Source organism: Schistocerca serialis, chromosome 6, assembly GCF_023864345.2.
Source record: "Schistocerca serialis cubense isolate TAMUIC-IGC-003099 chromosome 6, iqSchSeri2.2, whole genome shotgun sequence".
Taxonomy (NCBI): domain Eukaryota; kingdom Metazoa; phylum Arthropoda; class Insecta; order Orthoptera; family Acrididae; genus Schistocerca; species Schistocerca serialis.
The window spans coordinates 535,870,456-535,896,308 of record NC_064643.1 but is presented as its reverse complement, the minus strand read 5'-3'; the positions used below and the strand labels follow the sequence as shown (position 1 = coordinate 535,896,308).

The following is a 25,853-nucleotide window of genomic DNA, read 5'->3' as shown; positions in this document are numbered from 1 at the left end:
GGTTCCAGATGAATGGTACGATGCTGACAGAAGTGCATAACACATGTCTTTGTGGCTGAAAACTGGAAACCGTGGGCTAGAGCCCATAACTGCGCCTTGTGGATGGCTCCCCATAGGCACCTCTCAGCAACACCAGCACTGGTGGACCAGTACAAAATGCAAAGTCGTCTGCATACAGAGAAGGTGAGACGGACAGCTCTACAGCTGCTGCTGACCATTAATGGCCACTAAAAGAAGAGATACACTTAATACGGAGCCCTGCAGGACCCCATTCTCCTGGATATGGGGCGAACTATGGGAGGCACCAACTTGGACGTGGAAAGTACGAAGCGACAGGAAATTTTGGATAAAAATCAGGAACGGGCCTCGGAGACCCCACTCATATAATGTGGCACGGATATGATGTCGCCAGGTCGTGTCATACACTTTTCGTAAATAAAAAAAGAGGGCAACTAGGTGTTGGCATCTGTAAAAAGCTGTTCAGATGGGAGACTCAAGGGACACAAGATTATCGGTGGTAGAGCGACCCTGGCAGAAGCCGCAATGACATGGAGCCAGTAGACCACGTGACTCCAGGACCCAAACCAACCGCCAACACACCATACGTTCCAGCAGCTTACAAAGAATGTTGATAAGGCTGATGGGCCGATAGCTATCCACATCAAGCAGGTTTTTACCGGGTTTAAGTGCAGGAATGATGGTGCTCTCCTACCATTGCGATGGAAAGACGCCATCGCACCAGATCCAGTTGAAGATGACGAGGAGATGTTGCTTGTAGTCAGATGAGAGACGTTTAATCATCTGACCGTGGATCCGATCTGGCCTAGGAGCTGTGTCAGGGCAATGTGCAAGGGCACTGAGGAGCTCCCACTCTGTAAATGAGGCATTATAGGGTTCACTGTGGCGCGTAATGAACGAGATGACTTTCCTTTCCACCCACCGTTTGATGGTGCGAAAGGGTGGGGGATAGTTCTCTGACGCAGAGGCTCGAGCGTTTGCATCGGTAGACAACAGGCCATTTATGTTAATGCCAGGGACACCTTTTGGGGTCTGGTACTCAAAAAGACATCTGATCTTCGTCCAGACTTGGGTAGGTGACATATGGCACACAATAGTCAAGACGTATCTCTCCCAACACTCCTGCTTCTGTCTTTTGATAAGCTGGCGGCATGGAGCCACTTAAAGGCTATGGGGTGCTCCAGGGAAGGGTGCTGCGTATGCTGCTGTAGAGCTCGCCAACACTCCTTAATTGCTTCAGAGACGTCCGGCGACCACTGAGAGACCACCTTTTGCCGGGGGCACCCTAAAGAGCGAGGGATCGCATTATTCGCCGCATTAACGATTGTTGTAGTCACCTGCTCAACTATCACATCGATGTAACCGTGTGGGGGAGATTCAGCGGTGACAGCAGAGGTGAAAGTTCCCCAGACCGCCTTGTTCAAAGCCCATCTGGGCAAGCATCTATGGGCCTGATGCAGGGGCAGCAGCAGGACGATGGGGAAGTGACCACTACCAAACGTCCCAAGGTGTTATGGTAGTTAAAATCTCTCAAAAGTAGAAAAAGTTTAGGGAGTTGATCAATCAGTGCAGCTAACATTTTTCAGGGGTACTGCACCCATCTGGAGGAAGATATACACTGCAGACAGTTATTTCCTGCATCGTCCTTATTCTGACAGCCACAGCTTCAATAGGGGTTTGAAGGGGCACAGGTTAACTACAGACAAAGTTTAGGACATAAACGCAAACTCCACCTGACACTTGATTATAGTCACTACGGTTCCTGTAATATAACTTATAGAGGCAGAGGACAGGGGCCGCATTGCCGGGAACCAGGTTTCCTGGAGGGAAATGCAGAAAGCAGGTGTAAAGCTTAGTTGCTGTAGCTCAGCCAGGTGGTGGAAAAAACCGCCGCAATTCCACTGGAGGATGACATTCTGAGACTGGGAAGGCATTGAAAATTCAATGAGGCAGTTTACGACTCAGGGTCACCTGCAGCCACCGACTTGTTGCCTGAGCAGTCTATATCCATTGTGTTTGAGGGTCCGGCGAGATATATGTCCACAGCGGACACCAGAATCTCCACCTCATATCCAGACGCAGAGCTTGTAGGTAGTGATGGTGTGGGTGCCACCACAATTTCCTTGTGACAAAAAATAAAAACACCTACAGCCGTTCTTCTGATTTTATTTTATTTTATTTTGTCACTATCAGTTTCAATGCTTCATTGCATCATCTTCAGGCTGTTTTGATGGGGTATAGATTGATACGATCCCCATGCATAACTCATCAGTTGCCAGCATTACTAGATTCACAGATAATGTGTCAGCACTCAGCATGGTTGGAGTGCTGACACATTATCTGTGAATCCAGTAATGCTGGCAACTGATGAGTTATGCATGGGGATCGTACCAACCTGTACCCCATCAAACCTGCCTGAAGATGATGCAATGAAGTGTTGAAACTGATAGTGACAAAATAAAATAAAATCATAAGGACGGCTGTAGGTGTTTATTTTTGTCTCGATAGTAAACGGCCGTTGTCCCTGAGACCTTCTGCTAAAAGGATGGATACGCAAAAGCAATTTCCTTGGTCTTAGGGGTCTTCTTTTTGGACTTTTCTTGCTGTTCCTTGGGATTCTCCAGCTGGGAGGGCTTCACTGGTACAGTCTCCAGGACTGAGGAGGATCGTGAAGCCCTATGACCAGCTCCTTTTAAGCACTTCAGCCACTGGCAGGCATCATCTTTCCCACTAGCAGAAACCTGGGAAGGAAGTGACCCACGGAATCCCTTCCTGGCAAGAGGAGCCGAAGAAGACTTACACTTCTCTGGCTGGGAAGTGGGAGACTGGTGTCGCCGATGGTTGGGGGGCCAGTGCTCCCGAAGTAAGTGGTGCGGGAGCAATGGGGAGGGGAGATTGCCCCCCACCATCAAGGGGGCAGGTGAAGCCTTCTGGCTCTGAGGGCTGACTGGAGTTCGCAGAACTGATGGGGCTACAACTGTTACCATAATGGCAGCGTATGAGGAAGTCACAGCCACAGGATGTAGGTGCTCATATTTTCTCTTAGCCTCAGTGTAGGTCAGTCGGTTCAAGTTCTTGTATTCCACGATTTTCCTCTCTTTCTGTAAAATCCTGCAGTCTGGCGAGCAAGGTGAATGATGCTCTCCACAGCTGACACAGATGGGAGGTGGGGCACATGGAGTATTGGGACGTGATGGATGTCCACAATCTCGACATGTGATGCTGGAAGTACAGCGGAAAGACGTATGGCTAAACTTCCAGCACTTAAAGCACCGCATTGGGGGAGGGATATATGGTTGACATCTCAGCGACAGACCATTACCTTGACCTTCTCGGGTAAGGTCTCACCCTCAAAGGCCAAGATGAAGACACCCCTCAGACCCCAATGGACGCACTGCACGAAATGAACACATTGCCGCTCTAAATTGGCATGCAGCTTGTCGTCAGACTGCAAAAGAAAGTCCCTGTGGAATATAATACTCTGGACTATACGAGGGCGGTTCAGAAAGTAACCTCTGATTGGTCACAGTGCGGGTTGTGGGGGGAGTAGCGACGCCATCTGTGCGTTCACGCACTCAACAGGTCAGTCGGCATCAAGCCGTGGTCGAGTGAACGTCGTACCTGCGCTAGTTTAGTTTTTGTGGCAGTTTGAAATGTGTGCTGCAATAGAAAACCCCGCCAAATGTGAAGTGCGTGCTGTCATAAGGTTTTTTACAGCCAAAGGATATTCTGCAGCAGCTATTCATCGTGAGCTTTGTGCCGTGTACGGACCAAGAGTTATGAGTGAAGGAGTTGTCCGTGAATGGGTACGTTTATTTAAAAGTGGACGAGAAAACGTTCATGATGAAGAGAGGATTGGTAGACCATCATTGGTGACTGACGAACTCGTTCAGACAATTGATGCAAAAGTTCGTGAAAATCGACGTTTCTCAATGTCGGAGTTGTCTACTGGTTTTCCACAGATTTCTAAGACTCTCTTGTACGAGATAGTGACAGCAAGATTGGGTTACCGTAAGTTGTGTGCACGATGGGTGCCCAAAATTCTTACCGACCACCACAAAACTCAAAGAATGGCCTCTGCATTAGACTTTCTGTCACGTTATGAGGACGAAGGAGAACCATTGTTAAACAGAATCGTGACCGGTGACGAAACCTGGATTAAGTACGTGAACCCTGAGACAAAAGAACAATCAAAGATCTGGGCACATTCAAATTCGCCTACCAAACCAAGAAAAGCCTCGCAAGATTTTTCTGCCAGAAAACTGATGGCAACGGTGTTTTGGGATGCCAAAGGGGTGTTGTTGGTTGAATTCATGGATCGTGGTACGACCATTAATCAAGACGTGTACTGTGAAACAATAAAAAAGTTACGACGGGCTATACAGAACAAACGCCGTGGTATGCTGACTTCTGGTATCGTTTTTTTGCACGATAACGCCCGTCCTCACTCTGCTCGCAGAACAATGGCCCTTCTTGAGTCCTTCAAGTGGGACGTTATCAACCGTCCACCTTACAGCCCAGACCTGGCGCCAAGTGATTATCACCTCTTCATGCATTTGAAGAAATGGCTCGGGTCACAGCGGTTTGATGACGACGAAGAGCTCAAAGATGCGGTCACAGGCTGGCTCCAGGCACAAGCGGGTGATTTTTATGCAGAAGGAATTTCAAAGCTTGTGAAGAGATACGATAAGTGCCTCAATCGCTATGGAGACTATGTAGAAAAATAGTGCAAAGATGTAGTTGTAAGATGTATATATTAAAATATTTTTATTTAACTTGGTGTATTTTTTTAAATCAACCGTAGGTTACTTTCTGAACGGCCCTCGTGTTTAAGCTCTTATGTGGCATGATGGTAACAGAAACATCCCCCAACTTGTTACAAGCAAGTTAAGCCTGTGACTGGGCAGAGGATGTTGTTCGTATCAAGACTGAACCAGAGCGCATTTCAGACAAGCCCTCCACCTCCCCAAACTTGTCCTCTAAATGCTCTACAAAAAACTGTGGCTTCATCGAAACAATGGAGTCCCCATCAGTTCTCGTACATACGAGGTACCGGGGTGAATAAGGTTCGCTGCCATCCTTAGCCTGGCGTTCCTCCCATGGTGTGGCCAGGGAGGGGAATGATTTAGGGTCATACTTTCTTGCATTCTACTGAGACTTGGAATGCTTAGAGACTGCTGATGTCTGATCACCAGCAAGTGATGATGTGGTATGCTTCATCACGCGTCATCCATCCTGATGCTACCCACTCCGACCAGGGGCCCTATCCACAGGCGCCACCCAGCTACAACAAAAGCCACCTGGCAGGATGGCCATTTCTGGGAGTCCCAATGCCCCAGGGTGATGGGCATCTACTCCTTGGCATACACAGGGAGTTAACAATGCAGGCATCAGCAGAGCGATCCCTGTGTTGTCAGGGGGCTACAACCAACAGGGTACATGGCGGCCCCACCACAATGAATTTGCTACGGCGCTGGATATGAGGTGCAAAGAAGTCCATGGTCACCGTTGTTGCAGAAACCGACACTGCATAGTGCATGGTGGAAAACGCACCCAGGAAGGTGTCCTCACCCAAGAGATGGAGAATGAGCTGGACTGCAATGTGACAATGAGAAAGTGGGCTAAAGATCAAGGCACGATGGACACAATGCACCATAAGGTGCCATCCCCAATTGGCTCCTCTTCGGGAAAATTTTGAAAATAGAGGTCAAACCCTACAGGGGACCATCACATAAAGGCCAAAATATGAGAGACTCCTTTTAGCCACCTCTTACGACAAGCAGGAATACCTCGGGCCTATTCTAATCCCTGGACTCGCAGGGGGGTGCAGTATGAGAACAATTTGAATACAGCATTGACAAATGCTGTGTGTCTCAAGGGGGGCATATTGAGATCCTATGACAAGGTATGAAAAAAAACTTTTTGAGTTTACCATTCATCAAAAAAATAAATGCATTGTACATGTTTATTAGTTTCAGAAATATAGACATGCCAAATTGGCTGATTCTTTTTGATACACCTTGTACATAAAGTGCAAAAGTGATGCAAATAAAGCAAACAGGAATAAATTAACCCATAAAATTACTATTTTATTATTTCTTTTCCAATGCCTTCTTACACTCTTTTCCCTTTCGTCTTCATGTGCTCCCATCTGGGGGAAAATACCATATTTTAACTACTGCCTTATCACTATTACTGTCAACTGTATTGCGTGTACATTATTTGAATGACTCACATTACTTAGGAGCTAAAAGCTACATTCAAAAATTGCCATCATGTCAGAAAATTTTCATTAAACTAACATTTTTATAAAATCTGCATACTTAACTCACCAATATACCAGCAGACAGGGCATAATATACTGCCATTGGTATATTCCAAGTCCTCATGTCACGATATGGCGGATACTTCGCTGTTATCCCCTGAGTAAGGAACATGACGGGATACAAATTCTGCTTGAGCCGTATCCTGTGCAAAATTTTTTTTAACATTTTTCAATTAAATTTATTAACAAAATATAGCACTTTTAGTTTAATGCATTCAACATTAAAATATGAAATCTAAATGATTCATTATTCATCTAACCACAAAACTTTTGGAATACTGATTATATTTGTTAATACTGATGAATGCTTACATTGTGCATATATCTGGGTGGAAGCACGAAAACACAATCTTGCGGCTTCCACCGTGTTGCAGAATTACTTTGAGCACAGTATCGAGATACATGTTGAGATCAAATGGATCAACAAGCTCGTATGTTCCATCCTAAGAGGAGTTAAAAAATCTTCAAGTTAGTTCTAAAATACCGCAACAACCAAAAAACTCGGTAAAAAAGAAAGAGGTTTTACCTTAAGTTCCATTGTCCATTTAATTTCAACATTGAAGCCCACATGTGGATCTATTATCTCTAATGCTTCTTGAAGAGTTGGAAAAGGCTGATGTTCTTCCAAATCATCATCAAAAAATCTGGGATTCCTGTTCTTCCCTTCTTCTAGATGATACACCTTAGTCAATAAATAAAAGCTGTTAGTCTGAGAAACACAAGGTCCACTCATCAACAGCAGTTCATACAATTTACTTTAATATCTGAGGAGTGTTCACAAGTTTCAATTTGCCTGAGGATTAAACCAAGGGAGCCTCACAGCATGGGGGTACATCACACTCCTTCACCTGTGGAAAAGTTAGTTTGCAATAACTGGTAAGTCAATTATCAACTGAAGGAAGGAAGAAAACCCCCTTATGACTACAAGATTATTATGATACTGAGCAAAGATTTGGATATGACAAGAGAAGAAAATATTTCACAGGAACTATCCCAGCATTCATCCAGGGGGAGGGAGAGGGAAAGAACTGCACTCTGCTGTTGTGCAAATCATCACAGTCAACTACCTTATGAGCAAGAATATTAATGCTGACGGGAAAAAATCATTTTGTAACCCTGCATGAAATACTGGTGTAAAGAGTTCAAGAAAACAACAACCACCACCACCACCACCACCACCACCACCACAGTACAGAACAGCAAGGCATTGCTATCTGCAAAGTTGTCAAAGGTGATCAGCATTTAACTGTGCTTGAAATCTCTCAGAAACTATAATTATTGAAGTGTCCAGTCAATTATTCAGTATGAGTTGAATTTGTGGAGAGTGCCAGCTCATTGGGTTCAGAAGTTTCTGAATGATGAGCAGAAAGCTACACGAGCAGCAATTTCTTGCACGTTTCTCACAGGATATGAGACAGAAGCCGATGCTGTTTTTTGCAAAAATAGTCAGTTGTGATGAGACTAGTCCCTAATTACACCCCCTGGTTGAAGTCCAACAATATGGCCTCACAAGGGAATGGCAAGAGGACACCAGTGAACATGATACGGCCATCTGCCAGAAAGGCCACTGTCAGTGTTCTAGTACTGCAAAAGCATGTAACCGGTTGATTTCCTACAGGAACATAAGGCCCCCAGAAAGGACACTGTCAGTGTTCTAGTACTGTAAAAGCATGGAACAGGTTGATTTTCTACAGGAACGTAAGGCCATTAATGCTGCCTACTACTGCAATCATCTTTGTCATGTTTGAGCTGGCTACCACTCAAAAGGTGCAGCACATTAATTGGGGTCGTTCTTCTTCACACCAGTATTCCTGCAAACATTGGCCAATATGCATTTGACTGTTCTTAAGCATCCAACCTCCAGTACAGACAAGTCAGCACGTGACTTCCACAAGTTTGGACTATTCAAGTTAGCTCTTAATAAAGTATTTCAAAACCAGCAAGGAATATAACAGTTTCTCCACAATTGCTTTGGTGGTCGTCTCATACTTTCTTCGAAAATGGGATTAAAACATACCCAAACAATGGCAAGTCTATCAATAACATGGGTGATTATTTAGAAAAATAGCACTAGTAAATCTGAATTATCTTTAAACAGTAAAGGCTTGCTTATGTTTGGTCTTCCCACATCAGTGTGAAATGAAGTACAGAGTTTAGGGTTCAAGTGTGAAAACATAAATGGAAAACATTTACCGTGAAGAGATATTATATACCTATTATTTTTTTTATTCTTAAAACAGATTTAGCCAAAACACAAAGTGTTATAGATTAATTCACTCAATAGCAATGTAGTATTTAATGCTATCACGATAATGAACATGTCTTAAAATGTAATATTTTTGTTGACAAAATTACCAGAAGTAAGGCCATAAAGGGGAGAGTTATTATTTGTATGTGTGTAAAAGCAGCCCAAAGTCCATGAAGATGATACAGTAACACAACAGCAGTACCCACCAAAAATGGCATTGCCCTGATTCTTCCCCATCCAAACAAAATGGCAAGGTTTGTGGAAAACTGTAGGTTGCTATTTGAATCTAATAAAACCCTCAATTACCATAAAGAAATGAGTGGAGAGGTGTTTCCGTGGTGGTTTGAGAGCTGCCCATTAAAAATTTTGGTTGAGCTGCTTGAACTGTTACAATGCCTCTTATCATTAGATGATACTTAACATGGTGCCTAGAGCTTCCTCCAGAGAACATGACTTTTGATTGGCTAAAACAAAAGAACATTTCTGTGTCAAACTATTTCAGAAAATGCAAATTTTTGGATGTGTGGTTCTTCATAGAAATTTGTGTTGCTGGGCGAGGATAATAGCAAAAGAGTTTGTTCCATTTTAATGGCACACAGAATGATGAAATGTTTGTATCTTTTAATTTCTTTGCAAGTTTCATGTTAAATCTTGGTGTTGCAACTTGGGAATGACTGGAACCTCTTACATCATAATTGAAGCTTCCAAAATTAATTAAATAATTTGAAAATTTATGACATAACGATCAAATCATTTCCCTACTCCCACCACTATCCCTCCTAATCCACCCTACAACACTGAAAAAGAATAAGGCAACAGAGCACACATATTGTTTATAGGCACCACCCAGCATCAACCTCCTCCCCTTCCCCTGATGCACAATCATCAAAAAGTTACTTTTGTCAAGGTATACAGTAGGCCAGTATAATAATTCTCAATAGTATTAAATGACTCCAATGTCAACTAACATGAGATGACAGAAATAAGCATTTTTTTTAAACATACAATTTATTTAAAGATACAATACAATGTAATAACACTATTTTCATGCTAAAAGAAAACATTCTGATGAGAATCATCCAATGCAATATGATGACAGTCCTATCAAGTCAATAGCAACATCTGACTCAATGTTATGAAGCTACTATCTGCTAATTTCAACATACTAAGATAGAAAGTGTGGAAACATTGCAGCAAATTTGAATAATACATGCCTTTGTTCACAAACATAGCACAAACATTGTGCATTTTATTAATGCATATGTTGCTTTGCTGATGCAGATCTTTCAAGTACATGCAATAACTGCCATATTATTCAGCAAAAAAAGATATGTGGCTTCTCACAATTAGTCTCTAGGACACAAATGTTCGGAAGGCAGGTACTAATATTTCTAGAAAGAAATTTATGAAGGGAAACTATATGAGGTCTCTATTTTTCTTTTTTTTCTTTTTTTTATTCAATGTACAAACTTTTGAAAAACTGATCTTCTGCTAATATCTCCCAAGTGTAGCTATGCCAAGATTGTTATGACCTACAAATCACTAAGTAATATCCATGTCTGTCAAAATCTTGAAAAGAAATTAACTTCAAACCTCTCAAATGAAGAGTTACTATCAATGTCTGTGTCTACTCAAATTCTAAGTTTCACGTAACACTCTTTTGAAAGTAGTAAAATCCTCTTTCGAACGGGGAAGGAGTGGTCTGAAAGCTGTAAATGCTTTGTCGTACCGCTATCCAACTAAACTGTCCCTTCACAAACAGTAAGAACTGGAAACCATCAAAGTTTTTATAAGCTCAATGGACACAAAATACCAGTTAGCCCCTTGAAAGAAAACACTTGTCTCTTTGGAGCACTAAATATGGCTTAGAACTGATGCCACGAATTATCTATCCATCCACCACTGACTGAGTTAATCAGCATTGTGTGTGTGTGTGTGTGTGTGTGTGTGTGTGTGTGTGTGTGTGTGTGTGTGTGCGCCCCTTGAAAGAAAACACTTGTCTCTTTGGAGCACTAAATATGGCTTAGAACTGATGCCACGAATTATCTATCCATCCACCACTGACTGAGTTAATCAGCATTGTGTGTGTGTGTGTGTGTGTGTGTGTGTGTGTGTGTGTGTGTGTGTGTGTGTCAGACAGAGAGAGAAATGCATGTGCCTCCCCATTGGTAGTGAGGCACCAGCACAATAAGACATATCGACTGGAGACATGAGAGCGTGGCAGAGGGCAATTGTCAGTCAGCAGCAGCCGCCCGAGACACAAGCAGCCACAGGGAAGTAACCGATCTTGCGTCATTTTATGAGTTCCTAACCAGGAGTGAATTTTATGATTTCATCTGTGTGTTTTGGTAGTTTAGTTTTTTAAATTTCTGCATGTTAATTAAATACTTAGTAGGCATATCCTCACATTTCTGTTCGCATCGGAAAGTAAACCGATTTTGTGACATATTAAAAGTTCCTAATCACCTGTGTGCTTTGGTAGTTCAGTTTTTGAATCTCTGTGTCGTAATCTAATATACTGGACACAGTTCTTGTATTTTCCTTCGAGTCTACAGTAGAGCTCCATAGCGTGCATCAATAATCATTTGCTTGTCTGTGTAATGTAGTTTTCCATGAACTTGCGACATCAGCAGTTTGGTCCCTTACGAATTCACACATCTTTTTTTTTATTGTGAAGGCTGTGTGCAGATGCAGGTCGAATTGGTGACATTTCGCTCTTAACTCTAGGCTGTGATGACTTCTGTTACACAGCTTGGAGCTGCAGTGGAAGGCCATCACTGTTGTGGGCCGGCCGTGTGGGGCCAATGGGTGTCCAACACGTCTGAGTGTGCCAATTGGCCCGCACCAGTAACCAGCCCAGTTACTGCTTGCACTGACGATGGCACTTCACCTGTGGTCAAGAGGGAGATTGCCTTGAGGTGTGGCAGGCAGTGAAAGAAAGACTCCGCAGGGGCCACAAGTAAGGTCTCCCTGGTTAGTCTGATGAACAGGTTCCAGGTGCTGTCTATGGCTGACACTGCCTCCAGCCAGATTCAGTCGCTTGTGCTGTTTCAGAGGGAACCTCTCAGCCTGCAAGATGCAGGAAATCACAAAGGATGGGATTATTGGTAGTTAAGAGCTTCAATATTATGCAGGTTATGGTGCTCCTTAGGGACATGTCTGCCAAGGAGCCAAGGACAGGAAGAAAGCCAATGTGCACTCCGTGTGCATACCGGGCGAAGTCATTGCAGGCATGGAAAGGGTCTTTCCAGATGTCATCAAGAGCACAGGATGCAGCCAACTGCAGGTGGTGCCTCATATCGGTACCAATGATGTATGTCACTTTGGACCAGAAGAGATTCTCTCTGGTTTCAAGCAGCTAATAGAAGAGGCAAAGGCTGCTTGTCTTGCTTGCGAGGTGAAAGCAGAGCTCACCACTCGCAGCACAGCTGACAGAACCAATTGCAGATATGTGGTACAGAGCCGAGTGGAGAGTCTTAACCAAACGCTCAGATAGTTCTGCGACTGTAGAGGCTGCACATTCCTCGAGCTACGCCACAGGATGGTGTGGTATGAGTTTCCACTGAATAGGTCGAGTCCACTACATGCAGGAGGCAGCTACATGGGTAGCAGCAGCTGTGTGGCATGGAGTGGCTGGATTTTTAGGTTAGAGGCTTTCAGGGAAATAAAAACAGGGCTTCAGTCTCAAAGGATTCAGGTCGAACATAGGAAGAACATAGATACAGGAACTGTCAGTATAACAGTTGTAAATTGTCGTAGCTGTGTTGGGAAAGTACCAGAGGTCCAAGCACTAATATAAAGCACTGATGCTCAAATCAACATGGGAACTGAAAGCTAGCTAAAGTTGGAGATAAGTTCAGCTGAAGTTTTTCCGAAGAACCTAACGGTGTTCTGAAAGGCTAGAGTAATCCCAGAATATTGTCTTGTCAACACTGATTACTATTACTGGCCATACAGTTTCCTAAATGAGAGTCCATAAAGCAACATTTTGGAAATGTGTATTTTATTTGGGGGAGGGTGGAGGAACAAGGAGAGGGAGAGGGGGGGGGAGAGAGAGAGAGAGAAGGGGAGAGAGAAGGAGAGGAGGAGGAGAGAGAGAGAGGGGGGGGGGAGGAAGCAGAGGGGGGAGTGAGGGGGAGAGAGGGGGAGAGAGGGGGAGTGAGGGGGAGAGAGGGGGGAGTGAGGGGGAGAGAGGGGGGAGTGAGGGGGAGAGAGGGGGGAGTGAGGGGGAGAGAGGGGGGAGTGAGGGGGAGAGAGGGGGGAGTGAGGGAGAGAGGGGGGAGTGAGGGAGAGAGGGGGGGAGTGAGGGAGAGAGGGGGGGAGTGAGGGAGAGAGGGGGGGAGTGAGGGAGAGAGGGGGGAGTGAGGGAGAGAGGGGGGAGTGAGGGAGAGAGGGGGGAGTGAGGGAGAGAGGGGGGAGTGAGGGAGAGAGGGGGGAGTGAGGGAGAGAGGGGGGAGTGAGGGAGAGAGGGGGAGGGGAGGGGGAGGCAGAGGGGGGAGGGGGAGGGGGAGGGGGAGGGAGAGAGAGGGGGGAGGGAGAGGGGGAGGGAGAGAGAGGGGGAGTGAGGGGGAGAGAGGGGGGAGGGGGAGGGAGAGAGAGGGGGGAGTGAGGGAGAGAGAGGGGGAGGGGGGGAGTGAGGGAGAGAGAGGGGGAGTGGGGGAGAGAGAGGGGGGAGTGAGGGGGAGAGAGGGGGGAGTGAGGGGGAGAGAGGGGGAGTGAGGGGGAGAGAGGGGGGAGTGAGGGGGAGAGGGGGGGAGTGAGGGGGAGAGAGGGGGGAGTGAGGGGGAGAGAGGGGGGAGTGAGGGGGAGAGAGGGGGGAGTGAGGGGGAGAGAGGGGGGGTGAGGGGGAGAGAGGGGGGAGTGAGGGGGAGAGGGAGGAGGGGGAGGCAGAGGGGGGTGAGGGAGAGAGGGGGGAGGGGGAGGCAGAGGGGGAGAGAGAGGGGGGAGAGGAGGAGGGAGGAGTGAGGGAGAGAGAGGGGGGAGGGGGAGGCAGAGGGGGGAGTGAGGGAGAGAGGGGGGAGGGGGAGGCAGAGGGGGGAGTGAGGGAGAGAGGGAGGAGGGGGAGGCAGAGGGGGGAGAGGGAGGAGGGGGAGGCAGAGGGGGAGAGAGGGAGAGAGGGGGGAGGGGGAGGCAGAGGGGGAGAGAGGGAGAGAGGGGGGAGGGGGAGGCAGAGGGGGAGAGGAGGAGGGGGGAGTGAGGGGGGAGACAGGGGAGTGAGAGGGGGAGAGAGAGAGGGGGGGAGAGAGAGAGAGAGAGAGAGAGAGAGAGAGAGAGAGAGAGAGAGAGAGAGGAAGTTAAGTAAGGAGATACACATCAAAAACAACTGAACTTTAACACATGGGGAAAATGCGGGCACTTGGGTTTTCAATGGGCAATGCTACAGGCAGAACGATTTTTCAGCCAGCGAAAACGTAAATGTAAAGTCTTAAGATAAGCTGTGAGATGAATAAGAAGTTGCAAACATCTTTTCAAGTATCAAATTAACTATGATACCCATAACAGTAACACAACTGCAGTACTGACTGCCTCTCATACAAGGAATAAAGGTTCTACAAATTGCTGGAAAAAATGAACAAGACATCCAGAAACATTGGACCAAAAATTATAGATTTTCAGAAATTAATAGTAACATGAAAAATTACATCTTATCAGGAAATTCCATACATAAATCATCTAAAAATTTGTAATCAAGAGCTGCAAATCCTATTATACACCTTGTTCGCTATAAGTCTGTCATATAGCAAATAATAATTAGTATTCATTCAACAGCACTCAGTATATCTACATAGGTATGAAGTACATTTTCATATGTGAACAACTATATGTATCTCTGTATGTGTCTCAGTTAATGAAGTACTAGTCTTCGCACATTCTATTTTCATCACCATCATAGATTTTTGAGCAATCAATTAAAGTAGTGTTTTCAGATGCAAATTAAATGTTCCTACAAATCATGTATTGCTGTTCCTATTCATTCTTTATCATAGTAATTAATTGTTGGGTGTAAGTTTGCAAGTTGCCACTAGATAAAATTTGATACAGCATACAAATTCAAAGGCACAATGACAACTGGAGAAATTACAGTATGTGAATAGTGCATAAATGATTCACTGTTGTTTCAAACAGACAAAAGGTCATGCAAATTAATTTTGAAACAAATTGCAGACAGTATTTCAGATTATGATGCTGGTTGTAGGGCATTTGTCAATGTACAGCATAGTCTGACCAAATGATAAAAAAATTAGAACAAACAGTGCTTCCAAGCCAAAAAGTGATTTACCAGCCATCCCATCTCCTGGGATTACTCTCTTTCAAATTTACAAGCTGGCAAATGAAACATCAATATTAGTTTGAATAAGTTAGAATCACTAATTATGAAGCAGTTCATATTACCCACACAGCCAACTTCCAACGGAACAGTTATCACCTTGTACTGGTCAAAGTTTGTAATAATTTCAAGAGCAGTAGAGTAAACCAACCAAAAATTAGAGCTTTGCGCACAACCTATACTCCTGATAAGGAAAATGAGGTAAGAAAAGAGACGTCCTGAAGCAAGAGGTGTGTGTGTGTGTGTGTGTGTGTGTGTGTGTGTGTGTGTGTGTGTCAGAGTGTGAAGACAGATACAGAGACAGAAACTGAGACTGACTCGACAGCACTTTTTTGAGTGTTACTGTTGACGCAATAGCAAAGCTTCAGTTGCTTTCCCAAAAATGATACTGCTCTTTATTTTTCCTTTACTCCTCCTGTTCTCAATATTAACATTTACATGACTTTCAACCCACAAATGCACACAAACTATTTCACATGCTGTAGTAGCAAGATCATTCAAAGAAACCAAATCATGCGTCCAGTTATCTCTTGCTCTTAATGAATCACTGTTCAATGAATATCTTGTATTAAGTTTGAAGCACAGTCTTCCTACTGTCTGCTTAGTAGGAACTACAGAAGCATACAGGTATATGGGGGCCACAATAAATGGCAAAAGCATGATATAACTTCAAAGTGAAAAATAATCTTTTTGGAACTGCAAGCAACTTATCTTAATTACAGGTGACAGATTTTTTAAAAATGTAAAACTTGCAAAGTTGTCAGGTACAAATGACAATTTCACAATGCAAAACCAGAATATTAAAAAGAAAGCAGTGAATTTCAAGAAGCTTTGACAATTTCATTTTATAAAAATGATGCACAACAAGCTTCAGGAAACTGTCATGCCTAAAATATTGTCGCACTTTATCACCTGTGCTTACCCCACGCACCTCACATTCTGCTAAATCTCTATCATAATCACACAAGTGAAGGATCTTACTTCTTGGGGATGAAGCCTGAAATAATTTTAAACATCAAATATCTTTCCAGGACTCTTAACATCTGTTGCTGAAAGTCATACTTAGCACACATGTGCCACTTAAATGTCACCACTGCTTGTACAAATACACATGAGGTCCTTGTAAGGTATGTGCAACATTTGAAGGTTATGTAAGTTCCTACACATCTAAAATTTTCAGTAACTTGAGGAACAAAATTGAGAGTTCACTTACTTTTATAGTAAGGAAAGTTCCAGCAGAATATAAATACTTTAGGAATAAAGCAACCAAATGAATCTGAGTCACTGAAAGGCATACAATAAAAGATTAGAACTTTGCTAGCTTTCGGAAATATTCTTTAATGAGCTAGAGTACATTTACGTGAGTACAAGACCCCCAACCCCCCCTCTCTCTCTCTCTCTCTCTCTCTCTCTCTCTCTCTCTCTGTCTCTCTCTCTCTCTCACACACACACACACACACACACACACACACGTACCCATACCCTCTGTGCTGTTTACATTCCTTGTACAGACTGTATCCTCACACACGACTATTTCTCCTGTTTATGGGCCAAATAGAGGAAACCTTCCTAGCATCTTGTCTGGTTCAGGTTTGCTGATGATACCTTCATGATCTGAATCCAGGACTGTGACAGTATCTCCATTCCTCCACCATTTAAACATCTTGTCTACCATCTGTTTCACCCAGTTCTCCTCAACCCAACACACACTTTCCTGGAAGCAGACTACCTCTTGGATGGCTACCTCCATACCTCTGTCCATATTAAGCCAACTAATCACCAATAGCACTTCACTTTGGCAGCTGTCACACCTGCCACACAAAAAAATCATTCCCCTATAGCCCAGCATCCAGTGAAGGGTGTATTTCCAAAGACAAGAATTCCTTGTCCCAATATACTGAAAGTTTCACAAAGACCTTCACAGACAATTACTAGCTCCAAATGTATATCCAGTTTCCTGTCAGAAGGGTCACAGTTTGTAGTAACTGACAGAATGTCAGAGTAAAACAGAAGCTATTTCTGGTGTTCCCCAAGATAGTGTTATACGCCCTCTGCTGTTCTTATCTATATAAACAATTTATGAGACAATCTGAGCAGCCATCTTAGGTTGTTTGCAGTTGCTGATGTAGTTTATTGTCTAGTACAGTCATCAGTAGATCAAAACAAATTGCAAAACGATTTAGGAAAGATAACGGTATGATCTGAAAATTGGCAATTGACCCTACATAAGGAAAAGTTTGAGGTCAACCACATGAATGCTACAAGAAATCAGTTAAACTTTGGGTAACTAATAAATCACTCAAATCTAAAGACTGTAAAATCCATATAATACCTAAGAATTACAATTATGAACAACTTAAATTGGAAAGAACACACAGAAAATGTTGTAGACAAGGTGAACCAAAGACTGTGTTTTATTGATGGAACACTCAGAAGATGCAACAGATCTACTAAAGAGACTGCCTACACTATACTTGTCCGTCCTCTTTCGGAGTACTGCTGCACTGTGTGGGATCCTTACCAGATAGGATTAATGGAGTACATCAAGAAAGTTCAAAGAAGGGCAGCACATTTTGTACTATCAAGAAATAAGGGTGGACACCATTAAAAAAAGGTGTTTCTCACTGCAGCTGGATCCTTCCATGAAATTTCAACCACCAACATCCTCTTCTGAAAGCAAAAATATTTTTTTGATGCCAAGCTACATAGGGAGAAACAATCATCATAATAAAGTAAGGGAAATCAAAGCTTGCACGGAAAGATATGGGTGTTCATTTTTTTTTTTTTTTTCTGCAGGCTGTTCAAGAGTGGATTAATAGATAATTGGAGTGAAGGTGGATCAATGAACCCTCTGGCAGGCACTTAAGTGTGATCTGCAGAGAAGCCATGCTAATGTAGATGTGGCCTGTAAACAGAATTTCTGCATCATACCCTCACACACTCCTAATCCTCCCACAACCAGCAAGAATCAGCTGCACATGGAGGCAGGGCCTCCTGTGAAAGCAGACTTGTTATATACTAGCTCTGTATCAACTTCTGCACAGCATTTTATGTAGGCATGACCACCAACCAGCTACCCACCAGAACAAACAGCCACCATAAACTATGGGCCAGAGTAGAAATGACCACACAGTGTCAAATATGCTGTGAAGCACAATATTCTTGAGTTCAATGGTTGCCTCATAACCCTTGTCATCTGAATCCTTCCCTCCAGCACAAGTTCTTGCAACAATGTAGAGGGGAGTTATCCCTGCAACACCCTTTGCTTCCATAATAATCCCAACTGCAATCTCCATTAATCGATTGCCACCAAACCCTGTACCCCTCAGTTCCTCGTTCCTCTGTCCTGCCACCCTCTCCCAATCCACATCGTCATCATCATCCTGCACTGCACAAACTCATCAGCTATGGTATACTCTAGCTTGTTAAAGATTATTTTCCAAAAGCTAGTAAAGTTTACATTCTTTCTTGTGTGCTTGTTGCCGACTCATTGTTCTGCAACTTGTGAGTGATCTTAAGTTCGTTCAAGCAGCTGCCAGTAGGCTCACATGCACGCACAGTTGTGAAATCACATATAAGCAGGACCTTCTCCCAATTCTGGCTACTTGAGTGTGGTTGTTTGCTGTGCAAGCAGTGAAAGCAAGTAGCCAGACTCTAGCCTGAAAAATTTTTCTGGCACTCCCAAGCTGCCAGATCTGCACATCTGCAGAGCTGTCAGAGTTAGAGTGGGGATACTCTCCAAATGACTTGGGTTTTGTTTTGTGGGAAATTCTTCAATCGTTTGAAAGCTGTAGCAGTTCCCTTGTTGGACTATTTCATGTTCAACTTAATCACTGATTGTAAGGTAAGTATTTTACTTATTCCTACAAAATCATCACTGATTGAAACATGACACTTATAACTGCCATTTATTCCAGATGTCTAGCAAATCGGAATTGGATTTTCTGTTGAGTGATGAGGAGTTGGAATTGTTAAATAGAACAAAAAAACAAAAAAATGAAAATTATTTTGGAAATGTGGTGACACAATATAGTGACACTGAATTTATGGAATGTTTTCATGTGTGGCATCATGGGACAGGGGAGTTAATGCTTTGGAGACAGGCCATTTAGGAAATTAGGAAAATATTGTGCCTAGGAAATAGGCCATTTATGCCATTTTTAAAGCATTACTGTCACATATGTAATTGATGTATCTTCAAGAGTAACATATACTAAGAAATAGGCTATCTTCAAGATTTATTTTCCATATTTGCTTTAGTTCCAAGATAGATTATATACTTCAAAATAATGATGAAAGGAAGTATAATTATCCTCCCAAGAAAACAGTGCGGGGTGAGTTATTGAGCAATTTATTATTCTTGAGGTTTCAAAACTTCTTGCTCACTCAACAAATGTGATGTATCTGTAGTAGAATTACAGCAAACTGTGAAACCTAATGAATATTATAAAAAGGAAAGATTGCTCCACACAGTATAGCAGCCATGTTGAGTTACTACCCCTTTCCCATCATGTGCAGCTGCTCACAGTCTGGTCCAAGAAGCCAGGGACAGTGGTCGTGTTTGTTTGTGTGTGTGTGTGTGTGTGTGTGTGTGTGTGTGTGTGTGTGTGTGTGTGTGTGTGTGTGTTTGTACATTGTCTATTTCAGAAGAAGGCCTTCTAGCTGAAAGCTCAAGTGTTTAGTAGTCTTTTTGTTGTGCCTGTCTACAACTCAACATCTCTGCTGTATGGTGAGTAGCAATTTTTCCTTTTCAAAATATGTTACATTTGTAATGTTTCTCTCGAAATAATTCTAGAAATTGATAACAGAAAGAAACACTAGTCAAGAAGCAGGTCGCAAGATACCTGTACATTGTTCTTGTATGAAATGAGTTCAGTTTTTAAGCAATGGGTGGCCCGTACATCAAGAAAATCATGGCCCGACCTATACTTGGGCATGGTCCTTTAACACAAAGCTGTGGCCTGAGCTATGCTCGGATTTGATCTCTAAAGTGTTAAGTGAAAAATTCAGGAACACTAGCTATTGTCAGTATCATGCAGGGGGAAATGGGAAGCAGCTTACACTGCAACGCATTCTGATTTTTTCGTGGTTTGTGAGCATGAAGTGGCAAGTTTTAGAGATTTGACATATCAGTTGTTGATCCACCACTATGCATGAGAATCCAACCAGAAATGGGGTGGGAAGCGTTTAAGCAGAACAAATAACAAACACATGTTGCTATGTAATCATAGATGCATATGCAAAGTAATGCCTGTTGTTTTTTGTGCTTGAAAGTAGTTCTCTGGCAGCTGCTTGAGCAAACCTCTTTACTCATTAGTTATTTATAGTTTACTTACTAAAACAGCCATTTCACGATTACAAAAAAGGAATGTTAACGTAATTATAACCAACAACTTCAGTTTCCTTGCATCAAGTTGACATATTTATTCCTCAAATTTCTCTTCATCTTAAATTGGTTTTGACTGTTGCAAATTCAACCAATAAATATTGTGTTAAGTGGAGTTTCTACTATTAAAGAAGTTTGTTCAGTACCTAAACATAAAGCAGAACACAAAACATTGTGTTTCATCACAGCATAAGGGAACTCTGGGAAAATTTATGGGAGCTGGAAACGAATTGTGTAAATGGCAGATGTCAACCTGTCTTAACTGACGGCCAAGTATTTTGTGGTATGTGGATGCATATTTTATTTATTAGGTCACTGTAAAATGGCATTAAATGCCATCTGTAAATCAAGGAATGGAGCAATATCTTAGAAATAATAATTTAAAAAAAAATGTGAAAACTGCGACACTGTCAGTACAGAAATGGAAGTACAAGTGCTGTGATATTAAATGACAAGTGGTGTAGGCCTGGTAGATAAAGAATGCTTTTTATGAAGTGTGCTTTTTACACTGCAACATACTGGAAAATATGACAGCAAAAAAGTCACATGTTTGAAAATGCTGTGTATTCAAATAGAGTGCAAAATAACTGTCAAATTTGGAAATGGGACAGAAGATGAAGTTCCTTCCAATATTTGGATGCACATGACGTTAATGATAATCTACAACAGCTCATAACTGAACTAATCTAGATGGTGTTATGTGGCATCCACACACAATTGCACTCAAGCAGATCTGACAGTAAATGCAGTAATGCCAAAATATGTTAAAATTATGTGCTTGAGCCCATTGAGGGCTAATTAAGTTGAACTAATCAACTTTATTAAGAGATGATTTAATAAGAACACACCACAAATGTATCACTGAACAAAGAGCTCTACACTCAGAAAAGTTCGAAGCCAACCTGACTGATAAGTCACACAGTACTGGCAAAATGTGCTTTTTAGCATTCTGCTGAGTGTGCCATGACAAGCAAAATTCAATATACAACAGATTGTCTACATCAGAGAAAGGCCTTGTTTTCCAAAGAGGAAGTTATAAATGACACACACTGACAGTGATGTATCATAGATGTGGAACAGAGAGGAAGAAAGAGGCTGGTTGGGAGTACACCTTCATCTGTCAACGAAATAGGGAGATAAAGGAGTGCAAAAACTCTATTGTCAAGTTTAATATACTCTGTTCATCATAAGAATAAAGCTGATGTAAACATTACGCCATGTATTCTTCCGTATTTACTTGAATATCATTGGATTTTTTTTAACGTGAAGCAGAAGCCAAGCTGTGACCAGTACAGTCAAGTACAATCATAAGCATACATTTTATGCTGTGTTGCACGCACATAGACCGAGTGGTAATGTGGGACAACAGCTTTATCAGTGCATTGAACTTGGACAGCACTGGGCAACCAGTGGTCCAACTAAACTTTAATGATGTGAGCAGTTGCAGTTCAGATGTAAAAAAGAGACGAGCAAAGAAACAACATAGCTTCAAATGTCATTTAATTTTTAAAGAAAATTAAATAATATTCGGAGAAACTTCAGCACCACCGCGTGCTTCTTAGGTGACCAAACGAAAAGCATATAATGCACTCGTTCTCACCTGACATGGAATTCTAATTACAAACAAGAGTGATGAAAATTTCTAACTTAAAAGTAGGGTAATTTTTCTGAGCAAGCTATTTGTAATGCAAAAGCCTACTGCAGGGATTTCACCGTACTGTTGAATACTGAAGCCACTGAAGGTATTAATTACAGTCAGTTGTTTGGTAATCTCTTAGCTGCTTCCTTATCCAAATCCGAGAAATACATTTCAGTTCTGGAAGTGTCATCTGCTACATTGATAACGAGCCTATCAACAACAGAATCCACGAAGCCAACCAGGTGCCACATTTTCCCTTCTTTTATGACAAGTCGTTCTATATTCCACCAGCATTTGGCAGTGAGGTGAAAAAACTGTGTGTGTTAGTTCCAGTATGCCCGGCAGCTTAACAGTCTTGTTACTTCTCAGGCTAAATCCCGGGCTCAAGATCACTTCTGTTGGGTTCATATTGTAAAGGTACAGTAGCAAATGTAAAAATGCAGCATTGATATGATATGCTCGATGCTGTGAAAACAGCCTCAGCCTCAGCCATCTTCATACTATGCATTAACAGTGTGGCAATCAGAGCTCAATGCTAGAGGCTGTGACTACACACAATTTTCAAAAGAAAAACTACATAGCTAAAGCGAGATTAAGAAAAAAGTTGATGGCTGTTAATACATTTGACTATCTTAAAGTTTCATCTAATGTAACTTAGTAATGATATATATAATTCATAAGTAGGACCTACTTCCAAGAGCATAACACCACCAGTGTACGTGTGCTATGGCTTCTGACCAATCATTGCGTTTGTGTTTGTTTACATTAGATTTATTCTTATGATGAGCGGATTATAGTAATTTATCCACAAGTCATCCGAATGTAAATTCATAACAATATTTGAGGTAACAGTTCAAAGCCTCACAATAAGCATGAATACTGATGTTTGAAAAGAACTGAGACACAAGAGAAATGTATTCATATGCATATGTTGCGGATTCCAGTAACTCAAATACACTTAAGGAAGAGCAAGTGGGAGAGTCCCACACATAACAGCTTTGCAGAATTTAAAGCCTGTAATAACCCACACATTACTACACCAACCCACATGTTACTACATCTCCACCACTACGGCTGCAGTGCACATCTCATTCGAGTATCGTACAGTTCATTAGCTCTTGTATTCCCACTGGAGACTGCCAATCATGGAAGGTGCCTCAGTTGCTGCTGCAGGAAACCAGTGGTCCCTGGCAGGTGAATACCTTTATATTGTCTCGCCCCGGCTCCGGCTGGTCCATCTACTACAAGTTCCTAAACGATTACGTTCTGCCTTTGTTATGCTGTCATGTCATGACTCAAAGGTTGTTGATTTCTACAACAGCTTGTTGCTGCTATCGCGGCTTTCCCTCATCTCTCCAATTTGCGGGAATGGCAGATGTTACTGTCACAGGTCTCTTCTGGATACTGCCACTCTGGGCTCACCCTCTGCACCAGTTGCTTTGTAAAAACGTTCCTTTCAAGTGGTCATCAGCCTGTGAGCATGCATTTGTGCAAGTCAAAGCAAGTTACACTCCATGCCTTGCCTTGGGGCCTTCCAACCTGGTAAACATTTTGTTTTGCAACAGATACGTCCCAGTAAGGGGTGCGGGGTGGGGGCTATTCTGGCCCATCATCATGCAAACAGCTATGAGCAACCTATTGCTTTTGCATCTAAAACACTCAATGCAGCTCAGCAGCACTATTTGCAGGTTGAAAAAGAAGCCTCTCTGATCATTTATGCCATCAAGAAATTTCATGTATTCTTACAAGGTATGAAATTCCACTTAGTCACAGGTCATAAACCCTTAATTTCCTTGTTTCGCCTTTCAGCTGCTTTACATAACAAAGCCGTTCATCGCCTTCAGCATTGGGCCTTAATTTTGTCAAGGTATAATTACGAGATTCACCTCCATCCTACATCGCATCATGCAAATGTCCACACAATGTCACGACTGCCCGTGGGGCCCGATCTGCTGTTTGATCAAGAAGATCTGTTGTTTTCAACTTGACACAGAAGCACGACAGGCTGTAGGTGGTTTTCCCACTGCCAGCACCATAACCGTATCATCATAGCTGCAGGCCCGGTGCTTAAACAAGAGCACACGATGGATAGGGCCTGACCGCCCACCGGGCTAGACATCTGACCTGTTGCAGAACTACTACGCTTTCGGTCATCATCTTTCCCTGTTGGATGGTGTCATTCTCTTTATGACAAAGGGTACTTCCCGGGTTACGATTTCCGCACATCTGCACAGAGAGGTTCTCACCCCGTTAAGTCAAAGTCATTAGGGAGCCTACCGCAATAAGCAATCGGCACGTAGGCATGTGTTCTTGCCTGGTATTCACTGCAAGATGAAGTGCCTGGTCACGGCCTGCTACCAGTGCACTTTTTGCCCCCCTTGGCCAGTGCCCACACTACCTTGGGAATGAATCCATGCAGATTTTGCTGGACGTTTTTTGGACACTTTTTGGCTGTTGATTGTAGACATATTTTCCAGGTTTTCTTACATTGTTTGTAGTCCATCTACCACAGGTGAAGCAACACGATCAAGGCATTGTCAGTGATTTTTTTCTACTGAAGACCTGCCCTGTACAGTGGTTTTGAAAAATGGTCCCCAATTTGTGCCTCAATCCATTAAGGAATTTTGCTCCACAATGGCCTCCGCCACATTGGTGATGCCTTCCCTGCTGCTGCCAACCCTTCCTATGTTGTCTCCAGATGCCAAGGCTCCCCAGTTCCTGGCACCCAGTTCCACATCTGACATTAATATGCCTTCTGCCTATGAGGAGCAAGAGTCCTCTGCCTGGTCTCCAGGATGGGGAGTAAGAAGTGCATGTCCATGCTCATGCCAGTTCTGCCCCTATGGGCATGTCTTCACGTATTGTGAACTGTTTGTACTCTGAATGAATGCATCCGACACCATGGGCATGTCAACCATCAGAATGTTGCAAAGGAGACAGCACCTTGGTGCTCTTCTCCCAAAGGAGGGAGGAGCACAGTAATCCACACATCATTACACCTCCACTGCTATGGCTGCATAGTGCACCTCATTCTAGTAGGGCACTGTTCGGCAGCTCCAGGAACTCCACCAGAGCCCACTGACTGGATGGCGCCTCAGTTGCTTTTGGAAGGAAGACAGCAGCTGCTGGCATGCAAATACCCTTTATACTGCTTACACTGCCTCTGGTTGGTCTGTCTTGTACAAGTTACCAAACTATTATGTTCCGTCTTTGTTACGCTGTCAATGCTGTCATGTCATGACTCAAATAAAGGTTGTTTGTTTCTTATAACCACATTTCTTATTGTGTTCAGAGTTAGAACAAAGCCCACAAATCATGCTACACATGTCAAGTACTGCACGTTGTTAATGCAGGAAATAAAACACAATATTCTCTATCATTGCAAATGAGGCACAGTATGGCCTAAAGTGCTACATTAATTCACAACATTACTTCACACTCAGCATTGGCCAGTCAGAAGCACACAAGCCATATTGTAGCTACTGCTGCAGAACTCAAAAGACTGGTAAGTAGTGCACTGAGTCAGCAACGAGAACCAATGGAGACCAATTACATTTGAAAACATCGGTAACGCTAGGTGTTACATTGCTAATGTCTCCGAGTGGTTCACACATCAACTGATGCCATACAGCATACGTCCTTCAAAGCAGAGCCTATTACTTTCACACCTTACAGTAGACTCTAAAGATCTATGGCCCCCATTGTCTTCCAATACAGCCAGTGGTGATTTTTGTTTGTACGGAAATCTAATGGGCAATGTGTAAACAAGAATCTATGCAATACTGACATACCAAAAGATAAATTGTTTACCTTCTCAAACTCATCAGTGAACATGTTTCTTGAAACTAAGACAGGAGGAATGAAGATTATGGTATACAGTTCTGTTGTGGTCAGGGGCAATACAAGCTG

General features: G+C 43.0%; 1 protein-coding gene across 3 annotated transcripts in view; it reads right to left on the bottom strand.

Annotated features, from left to right (window-relative positions):
- Positions 1 to 25,853, bottom strand: part of LOC126483694 (glycerophosphocholine phosphodiesterase GPCPD1-like) — a 269,576-nt gene that overhangs the window by 15,934 nt on the left and 227,789 nt on the right. For all 3 annotated transcript variants that reach the window (XM_050106782.1, XM_050106780.1, XM_050106781.1), the window contains 3 exons: positions 6,870 to 7,025; positions 6,656 to 6,786; positions 6,351 to 6,486 (listed from right to left, as the gene is read on the bottom strand). In XM_050106782.1, the coding sequence (XP_049962739.1) occupies positions 6,351 to 6,486; positions 6,656 to 6,786; positions 6,870 to 7,025 (423 nt within the window). The remainder of the gene's footprint in view (positions 1 to 6,350; positions 6,487 to 6,655; positions 6,787 to 6,869; positions 7,026 to 25,853) is intronic.